The following is an 11,158-nucleotide window of genomic DNA, read 5'->3' as shown; positions in this document are numbered from 1 at the left end:
ATGTTCAGATAGAAAATTACAAAATAACACATCATATAGACTATAGAGTTTAGATTAATGTTCAGATAGAAAATTACAAAATAACACATCGTATAGACTATAGAGTTTAGATTAATGTTCAGATAGAAAATTACAAAATAACACATCGTATAGACTATAGAGTTTAGATTAATGTTCAGATAGAAAATTAAGTATTTGATGGGGCTGAGCTGACCCTGTCACACTAAGTAAGAATCTTTCGAGTCAGTGACACGGCTCAGCTGACTAAATTTTTATTTAATGCCACACTTGTTCTAATCAAATTAAACCTTAATAAACTATGTACTAAAATATGATTTTAGTTTAACATTGGAAGTAGACAAGTGCCCACTTGTACAACTTGATGCCAGCTTGATTGGTTCTTTTTCTTTTCTTTTTCTTTTTTGCCTCAAAGTACAATTACTACAGTAGTAAAAATGACGTAACTTTAACCTGAAGTACGTAGATTTTTGCGAAGGCAACAATCAAAGTACATATATTTTTGGCAATTGTTTCCTCATCCACGGCAAAAATGAGATAGTAATCTGCAGAGACACCCCAAAACCCCGTTATGGAAGCAACCTAACATTTTATTTCATTTCCAAGGTATTATTAATACTTAGATATACTCCATTAGTTTACTATTTTTGATACACCATCAATGACCTCATCAAGGTGATTATACTTTCAAAAATTAAGATTTTACCAATGCTAGAGGACCATGCTTTTTTATTTTTATTTTCTTGATTAGTGGGATTTTATTTAATTTAGAGGCATATTCCCTTTCTTCACACATAGTTCGTTTTACTGGCCAGTATTGTTTAAGTAATGTTGTAAGGTGACGTGCCACATTTAATGGTACAGCTTTACTTCAATTGTACGCTTGGACGGATTTAATTATCAGATCTAATTTTCAATACGATCTTCATGTCGATTGAGAAGTTATCCATAGTAGTACAACACATGCATCAAGAAACTCGATTAAATTCAACCTAAGTACTCTGGTGTAAATTATGATCTAAAATGAAGTGTAAATTAACAATTTAATTGATAATCTCATCACATCGCTCGAAAATGTAATAAAGTTTTTATAAAGCTCATCAAGTGGTGAATCGATCTATTTTCTGAGGAGAGTTAGAGGATAATTTTTCTTTCCTTTTGCATTGTTTGTATAAGCTAAAAGCCGACAAAATTTTCCTTTCAATTGAAACTTTGAAAGGGAAGGGAGGGAAAAAGAGGATAATGAAACAAATAAAATAAACCTAAGCAGACAATGAGCGCAACAAACTAATTGCGACAATTACAATAAATTCCAAGCAATATCAAAGAAGTGATTAAGGCTTCCATTAAACTTTGATGTGCAAACTGAACTTTATAATAGTACTTTAAAAAAAAAATAAAAAAAAAATAAAAAAATAATAAAAAATATATATATATATATTACATAGGGGTAGGGAATTATAACATGAGATTCAAACCCTCACCAACAAGGTGAAAGTTCAAGTAGTCAATTAACTGTGCTACTAAATTCCTACAATAATAGTAATATATCTCCGATCAACTCAATCCCAAAAATCAACTCATAGAATGAGAATTGTCTAAATCCATATAAGGAGACCTATCTCCCATCCTTACACAATTATTCAATACATGTATCGTTAGGAGATAAAATCACTTGATGAACAGTAAAGGTTCACGCAAATTAGTTCAAACGCTGCCATTATTTGAACTAAGGAACATGACATGCAGAAAAGTTATGTCAAAAAATACGAACACTTTGCTAATAATTAGAAGAAAGAGGGAATTGTTTAAGATCCCCAAGGAAAGAAGGAATAAAATAAAGAATAAAGTACTAATATTTATTACCCTTATTCCAACTCATAAATTCGTTTCTCCAATTGGCCAACTAGTGACCGTCTTTGGGCCTTCCAAATCTCTTATGTATTCCTTCGGTATATATAGTGTTCTAAGAAATCTCAGACCAATAATTTAATTTTATAAACTGGTGATATGTTGTTTTGTCTTTTCCTTTTCGTGTCGATGCGTTAATGGACTTCTAGGATCTTTTTCAGCTGAATGGTGAATAATAAAATAACACGGCCAAGATTTGCCAGTAATTAATTAATACGGTAAAAAAATTGAATAATTTAACAAGATTATTCTCTGTAAACATACTGGATTATATATTGGGTTCGGTCGAACATGTGGTCTCTAGCTCTGTCCCTGCGTGGCAAATAAAACTTGTGAACAAGGCAAGATTTTAATTTTTATCTGGTAAAACTTGTGAACAAATTAACAATAATATAGATAGAATGAAGATAGTGTAAAAGTTATGTATGCCTCGCATGACATAACTTGCGAACAAGGTAAGAGTTGCTCATCCAACAAAATTTGTGTATAATTTAACAAGATGCGTAGGTTAAATATGGTCACATTTGACTGAACTTGAGAACAATTGAAAAAATATTATTCCACTCTTCTGTATATGTAGCGCCAATCCTATTTTTGCAAAACATCCTTTGAATGGCTAAAAATATACAACAATGGCCTCAAATCATCCTACTTGTGCAAATCACCCCATCAAATATGACTCAACGAATTTATTGTTCCTGCGTTAGCAAAAATATCCGAACGGTATTAGTTCAATTAAGTCGATAAAAGTTGAAAATTATTCTCTTGCTACAGCTTTCCGCTAGAAAAAGAAAAAAAAAAGGAATTGTTTTTTTTTTAATTTAAAATAACGCTAAATATATGAGAATTATACGGCCCATTCCTTGCGCCAAATATTTTAGTATTGTGGGAGTATTATTGTTTGCCCTTCTCACATCTCAGAAATCTTTTTTAAATTTTCCTTCAAAAGTAGTGTTAGAAATATAGGTGATCCCAATATTCCATGTTGGGATCAGATTTATGTACTCTTATGTATAAGGAGAAAACACAGGCAAAAACAAAAACAGAAAAGGGAAAAAAAGAAAAAAAGAAAAAAGGAAGTAAAAGAATGGAATCTGAAATTCTGTGGTTGAGATTTGGGAATGGGGACAAACGAATTCATTGAGTGGGACTGTTTCACCAAATACCCATTGAATCTCCCTTATTTATAATGCACTTATGGGACCCATTTCATGGGAAGCTGACTAAGCTGGTGATCCTGTCCCCTAGCTACTCAAGAAAATATTAGTCCATCCTAATTTATGAGATACATCCTAATCAAACATCAAAGTTTTTGTTTTTAAAAGGAAGAATTTCGAAATTCGTAGTTGTTACTGTACTTTCTTTTTATGTTATGTATTGATATTAATATCGCATTATTTTATTGTTATTATTGTTTTTTTTTTCGTATGCGATGTACTGCTTTTCATCTCATATTTCGTTGTTACTGCTTTCAATTCCGCAAGCTTTCAATTTTATATTCCCTTTTTCAAACTACTTTGAGATACTTTACTTATAAGTTGTTGGTCTATGGGAAAATATCTCTCTATTTCTGCGAGATAGAGATAAAGTCTGCGTAAACTCTTACCTCCCTAGACCCTACTTGTGCGATTACACTTGGTATGTTGTTGTTATATACTCAAAAACAAGTCATAAATGTTGTGAGATTATAAATTATCTCGTTCAAGATAAAATGAAAAACTTAATGTTACATTTTTCTATACATAGGATTGTATCATATATTTTTTTTATTTTTTTTTTAAAAGAAGCGAATCACATAAGTTGGAATAGATAAAATAGGAATTACAGTTATGGTTGAAATCGCCGAATTCTTATCACTTGGTGTCTGGTACCCGCATTAGAGTTCGACTATATCCGAATTCACGCCGTGTAAGGCCCAGTTTTGAGGAAGCTCTCCCTATCAAGTATTTTTCTATACTTAGGGCTCGAATTGACCTTTAATTAAGAGAGGAACAGCCTTATCCGTTGCACCACATCATTTGATTGTCTTTGAGACATAGCTTTATTCTCTTATTAAGCTTAATGGACGCGAATTAAATTTAACTTTTTGATACCGAATGATTCAATAAAAAGAGTTTATCAACAATAAATAAAGCAAAAAAGAAATGATGAATCATGTCGATTGGTAGAGAAAAATGATGGGAAAAATGTACTTCGAGTATTTAGAAAGAAACAACAAAATAGTTACCGAGGATGATAGGATCTACTCATACTTTATCAAGGATTTAGTAAAATGTGATTTTTTTTTTTAATGTGAAGTTGCAATTATAACAATTTAAAAAAAAACGAGTATTTTAATAGATCGTGGAAAAAAAAACAAGAACGTATATATAGCCATGAATCATGTGGTACAGATAGAGTTTTGGCTTTTGAGTCAACTTCAATTATACTCAAAGAGTTTGAAAAAGATTATAATCAGATTCTTCCAGTAATCAAATATTGGTGAACAACTGATTCCTTAATGACTCTTTTAATTGCTCGTATCTTGTTTCATCTCTCTAATTTTTAAGCGGACTATAGTATTGGACCATACATTAGAAGTGTCGCACTCTCATGAGTGTCATAATTCCTTTTATTTAGAAACTTCATTACATTATATTTTCTTCTTTTGCAACAAACCAGGTTGATAATTAAGGCATTGTAGAAGTATATAATGGACATTTGGATTGTTTTCATGAGATGATTTGAACATGAATAGAAATTTTCTACGGAACACAAGATTTACTATTTAACATCGATCACATCATGACTATTTCTCTATTTATATTATGTTAAATCAAAATTTATATTTGATGGGTTCATTTAATTCAAGAATTACTGTGCTGCTCAGACCCCTAATTAAATACGTTTTATTTTTTTAAAAAGAAAGAAGAGATTTATGACGGAATCGAAGTTTCAATCTTAATTAAGACAGTTGATTTTCTCTTTTATTTTTAAGGATCACATCTGACTGTCGTAGTCACGTAGAGGTCTTCGGATATAGGAGGCCCAAGCCCATTGGTTCTGATTTCTGTTCCTAAAATACTAATGGAGGTTATTTTCTATTCATCCTTTCCTTTAACCGAATGAATCAAATTTAGGAAATAAATATTACGTACTTCCGCCATTTCATTTTATAAGGTGAAGCATTGAGCACATAATTTAAAAATTATTTAATTTATATTAGACAAAAGTATCAAAATGATTCTTTTACTTAAGTAATGGTGAGAGACTGAGAGTTACATAATTTTGTTTATTTTTCTCACGAATAACAAGCGAGTACCAAAAAGTAACGTTGTTGACGCTAAAATAAGATGTTAAAACTAAATAGTTGTCAAAAATAATAATGTATTTTCTTTTTATTTTAATAGATTAGAAAAAAGTGTGAAAGACAAAAACACGTAAAACGAAGTTTGAGGTAAGGATTCGACGAATAAGATAGAAGGGTTGAGGGCTAGCTCACTTAAAATTACATTAATAGTGTAGTTATCATTTATCTTTTTCTCTTCCTTGATGTAATAAATAAATAAGTAAATAGTACTCTATATATATATGGTGAGAGAAAATAGAGGAGTAAAGGTAGAAAGAGATACCGTCAAAGGATGTGATGTAGCAGATGAGGTTGCTCATCCCTTAATTAGAGTTTTCGGAGTTGAGTTCAGAATATGAAAAAATTCTTAGTATAGAGCGTTTTCCCCATATGGGTCTACACGACGTGAATCCAAATTTAATCACGCTCCAAAACAAATACTAGATACTATGGGAGAAATAAATAAATAAAAAGGTTGAAAGAGATGGAATCTCATAAAAAGATTTAAAATAAAATTGGTGATGAATAATACACAATCAAGGGTGGAGATTCTCTACTTGCACTTTGGCTCTCTCCTTTATCTTCCCAACACATCTCCCCACTCTCACTCCTCTTCCCCTTCTTCTTCTTCCTCTACCTCTCTCTCTAAAACCTCTCTTTCTTTCACCTTTTCTACCATAACCACTCTCTCATACAACACATTAGCTGAAAAAAAGAAGAAAAAGAAAAGCAGAGAAAATGTTGCTAGGGAAGAGGACAAGGCCACCCATGAAGAGAACAACAAGCATGACAGAATTCACCTTAGATCTCAACCTCAACCCTGACCCTCCTTCTGCTATTTCTAATAATTGTAATAATCTTCCCTTTGATCCTCACAACCCCTTCACACCCATCCCAGTACCCTCAAACACCAACCAGCAGCTAGATCAACAACGTTTATTAACCACATCTAAAACTATACCCACCAGAAACCGCCGAAAATCTGCTGATTTTGTAGAAACTGCCAGTTTTTTGAAAGCTTGCTTCCTCTGTAAACGTCACTTGATCCCTGGTCGCGATATCTACATGTACAGGTACTATCACACACCCTTTATGCACAACAGTTTACATACATCTTAACTATTTCATCGAGCCCACTAAAACATCTGCTTTAGGCCTCAAAATTTTTGCTATTATATACCCCTACTACTATATAACTACTCATCTATATATTAATTTTTTATGCATTCATAATCATCAGATCGTCTACAAACAAATTATAGTTAGTTGTTTATACTGAGGCTTGATGGTTAATTTATTTCAATTATTAGACACTAATATACATGTACTGGTATAACTAAGTCTAAATATTTTGCAGGGGAGATAGTGCTTTTTGCAGCCTAGAGTGTAGACAGCAGCAAATGAATCTAGACGAGAAAAAGGAAAAGTGTTCTTTGGTTGCGTCTAGGAAGGACTTCAAGAACTCCGCAGCCATAGCCGGCGGAAAGGGATCTGATGTCTCCGCCACAAGCGAGACTGTCGCTGCCGTTTAGGTAGTGGAGATTTTAGGCCCCGTCCGTATGGATGAATCAAACATATCAACTGTTTGATATGTGGTTAATTACTACGTTACCCACACAAAAATGCATATCAAAGCTGCTTTATATGTATATACATGTTGTGGGAGTACGATCTGCATGATGATTAATATAAATATATTTCTCTATCGCTCTCTACAAAATTCTCTGGGATGGTGAACAAGTTTTGCAAGGTTCAAATTAATGCTTTGTATGTATGCAGCCATTTTAATCAATTGCAGTTATTATTAATTACGATTATGTATGCAATTGCTTTAGTGGAAGAAATCTCAAAAACTGCATGTTCTAGGAAAACCATGAGTTCTCTTTTTTATTTTTATTATTTGTTGGTACCCAAAGCTCTTTTTTTTTTTTTTTGCTTTCCTTTTTGGAGTTGGAGCTTAGTAGAGCATGATGTGATGATTATTTCTCCCTTTTTTGTTTTTTGTTTTTCACCTCTCAATAAAAGATGTGGGTTATATATTTTGCAAAAAAATAAATTATTTTGCTGAGTTTAATACACAACTACAGTGAGATTCCCTGGTGAGGCTGTGAAGTTGGGTGATACCTCTTGTCCCTCTGATTGGGGCACGCCAATGAGAACCCCACCTAAAGTAAAGCCAGTTGGGATTTGGGAATATAAAAATGGAATCCCCTCATAATTGTCATTTCTGAGCCTTAATAATGTATTATGAGGTCCTTTTCTTATTTCTTTTTTTTTTTTTAATTTCTTGTCTAGTACTATAGTACATAGGAAGATTGCAGAAGGAAAAAGAAGTGGAGAGAAAAGAGAATGGTGAGTAAGATATTACAAAAATTAGAATCTATAAATAACTGAGGGGACGAGATCATAAACTTTTTTTTTAATTTTTATAATGGAAGTATAAAGTAAGAACAATCAATTTCGTTTTTTCCATAAAAAAAATGTACTTAAGTAACCAAAGTAGTGGTGCTAATTCTCTCCGTTTAACAAATAACGGAGTTCAATTACCGTAAAAATAATTATTGTTAGTTTGGATTTCTTATATTGTTTCTTTATTTGAATTTCTTGTCTAGTACATAGAGAGCGAAAGGAAAGAGAAGGAAAGAAAAAGAAGATGGTGAACGAGATATTACAAATATTAGAATCCACCAATAATTAGGGTGACATGGTCATATACTTCTTTTAATAATGAAGTATATTAGTAAATAAACAATAAAAGAATCATCAATTTTATTTTTCCATTAAAATAGAAGAAGAATATTTAAGTAACCGAAGTAGTGGTGCTAACTGCTAACTCTCTCGGCTGAACAAATAAGGGAATTTAATGAGTTAAAATAGTCATTAAAAATTGTCTTTAGTTGTCTATATATTTATTTATTTATTTCAATTTCTTGTCTAGTACATAGGGAGATTGCAGAAAGAAAGAAAAAGAAGAAGTTGGGGTTGCGGGAGGGGGGGGGGTGGTAGGTGTGGAGGAGAAAAAGAGGGTGGTGAGCGAGATATTACGAAAATAAGAATATGTCAATAGTTTGAGGGGACCAGATTATAAAACTTCTTTTTACAAGAAAAGTATAAAAGTAAATAAATAATACAAGAACCATCTACTTCTTTTTTCCAAAAACCAAAAAGTAGAATATTTAAATAACTAAAGCAGTGGCGCTAGCTCTCTTGGTTAGACAAATAACGGATTTCAATTAGTGCAAAAATAATTTTCTATAGAAAAAAAAAGTCTAGCACATAGGGAGATTGCAGAAGGAAAAAAATATGACCTATCACGAAAATTAGCTGTCAATAATTGAAGAGACCAAATCATAAGCTTTTCTTTTTAATAAAAATATAAAAGTAAATGAACGATACAAGAATCATCAATTTCACTTTTCCAATAATATATATATATAAAGGTAGAATAGAGTCCCTAACGCAGTGGCGTTCTCTCTCGGTTAAACAAATGGTAGTAAGGAGTGCTAACTCCCTCGGTTAAATCTTTTTTTTTTTTCCTTAACAACAAAAGTTAAAAGAACTAGTATTTGTGAAATTTACCTCGTCATCTCAAGGTAATTTTTTCTTTTTGAAAATAAAGAAGTACAATGAATTGAAAAAAGAGATCACTTCGGGCACATAAATCAAATACTCCATATAGACAGGTAAAATTAGAAGTGTTCATGGTTCGGTTTGACTCGATTTTTTATTAAAATCAAATCAAATTAATTAAGTCGATTTTTTTGAATATTTAAACCAAACCAAACAATTATAGTATAAGTTCTATCGGTTTCGGTTTTCTCAGTTTTATCGGTTTGGTTATGTTTTTGCGGTTTTTTCGAATTTTAAGAATGTATTAATACAAAGAATCTTTGAATTAAATGGTAACTAAATACGACTTTTATCGTGATCCATTCAAATCTAAGAATCTTCTTAATTAATTCATTAACTTTATTTAGGTATAGGCCTATGGTTATAGGTATAGGAATTACAGAAACATAACATCTACTTTTCATGATTCTAGTTACCTTCCTACATGTAGCCTTTTGATATTACGCAGCCCTCCAGTGTTTTGTTATCTAGACTCATTGTGTTTATGAAGCATTGAGAAGAAAGCACAGAAGTTGAAACGGAAAATGATAAACACAAAGACAAAGTCATCTACCAAATCATTTTAAATTCTAATTGTCATTTTCTTCCCTTTAATTTGTTACGGATAAAATGCTAGCTTATAAGTAGTAATTCAAATGTCATGTAAAAGAGGAAACCTTAAAACTGGATAAGGGAAATTTTTTATTTTACCTTTAGCAAATTTATTTTTATTTTACCTTAAACTTAAATGGGTTACATTTTTCTTTCTAATTATTTGAATTTGTATTGGACTTGGAATGAGCCAAAATTTTGAAGAATATATATATTTTAAATATGTATGTACCTATCGGTTCGGTTCGGTTTTGATTCGGGTTTTTTTGGTTTAACACCAAATCAAACCAAATATTATTAGTTTTTTAAAATTTAAAATCAAATCAAGTCAAACCAAACCGATTTTCAGTTTATTAAGTCGATTACCGATTCGAATCGATTTTCGGTCTCATTTCAACACCCTATAGGCTGCCATAGTAAGGTCCAAAAGCCAATAAGGAAAATGAAGAATAAACAGTAAAAAAAAGAAAAAAGAAAGGATGAATGGTTATGTGGATGTGCTCGTGCGGTGAATGGCTGAGACACTGCTCTCTGCTGTACCATCTATGTCAGACTTACACTGTTTAGTCAATAACGTCTCACTACTTCACGCACAAACTCGTACTTCACTTCTTTTTTCAACCCAAAACCCTCTTTTAATTGTTTCCTGACAATCCATTGGCCAAGGAAAAAAATCATTACTGAATTAGATGCATGCACAAGGGAATATGTAAAACTGACAGCTTTAATTTCTTTAAGAAAAATTCACCTTATTTATTATCACACCTAAATCTATAATAGGATGATGTTTTTAGCTTGACACGTCTTCTATAAAATTGACTCACCCCAAAAAAAATAAGAGGTATTTAATAATACATTTTTAATATAGTGTGAGATTTTTTGATTATGTAAAAATATACTTATCTAAATAAAGATAAATTTTAAAAAAATAATACATTCTCATGTAAAAAATTATTATTTTAAATTATTCAAAAGCTAAAAACATCATACAATATGCATCAGAGAGGGTACTTAGTTATAATTAAATAATATAATACCGGCTTAAGTAGTTTTATTTCGTTTTCTTTCAAAGATGGATTCTTCTCGCTCTAAGCTACTAAAGAAGCGTAAATTAATGGAGGTTCTTTCAAAATGACATCCAAAAATATTACGTAAGACATGATTTTACTATCTTCTTCTAGAAGGGAATTACGAGGTGTAAAACACAACGGTTAAATATCTAATTCTGATGTGAAGGTGAATTTAAATATCTCATGTTAAAAAATCTGTAAATATATAAAACTATGGTAAACATTTTCTTTCAATCGGTCACCTCAAGTGACTGTGACTGTATTGTGAGTTTGTGACGAAACAAAGCAATATAACTTTATTACTCCACATAATATTATTAATTTAACGGTTCATTTGAGAAATTAACACTCTTAGTCAAAACAAGTACACCATTCATCAGCATATGCGGCATCTAAACAAATTTTATAATTATAGTATGTTTGACCAAGCTTTTAAAAATAGTTTATTTTAAAAAATATTTTTTTTAAAAGTATTTTTAAAAAAAATATTTTAGCTAAAAGCAGTTTGTATTTGACCAATTAATTTAAAGATTACTTTTGACCAGCAATTAGTGTTTAGCCAAACTTTTAAAAAGTGTCTCAAAAGTACTTTTTAAAAAAGTGCTTTTGG

At 31.2% G+C, this 11,158-nt stretch overlaps 1 protein-coding gene across 1 annotated transcript; it reads left to right on the top strand.

Moving 5' to 3' along the window:
* Nucleotides 1-5,819: 5,819 nt before the first annotated feature.
* On the top strand, nt 5,820-6,962 carry LOC132627464 (FCS-Like Zinc finger 5-like). Its single transcript, XM_060342817.1, has 2 exons — nt 5,820-6,330; nt 6,615-6,962. The coding sequence occupies exons 1-2, from the start codon at nt 5,996-5,998 to the stop codon at nt 6,787-6,789; spliced, it is 510 nt and encodes a 169-aa protein (XP_060198800.1). The 5' UTR covers nt 5,820-5,995; the 3' UTR covers nt 6,790-6,962.
* Nucleotides 6,963-11,158: the final 4,196 nt, after the last annotated feature.

The sequence above is a fragment of the Lycium barbarum genome, chromosome 2 (genome assembly GCF_019175385.1).
Source record: "Lycium barbarum isolate Lr01 chromosome 2, ASM1917538v2, whole genome shotgun sequence".
In the NCBI taxonomy this organism is placed as follows: domain Eukaryota; kingdom Viridiplantae; phylum Streptophyta; class Magnoliopsida; order Solanales; family Solanaceae; genus Lycium; species Lycium barbarum.
This window is presented reverse-complemented; position numbering and strand designations above follow the sequence as displayed.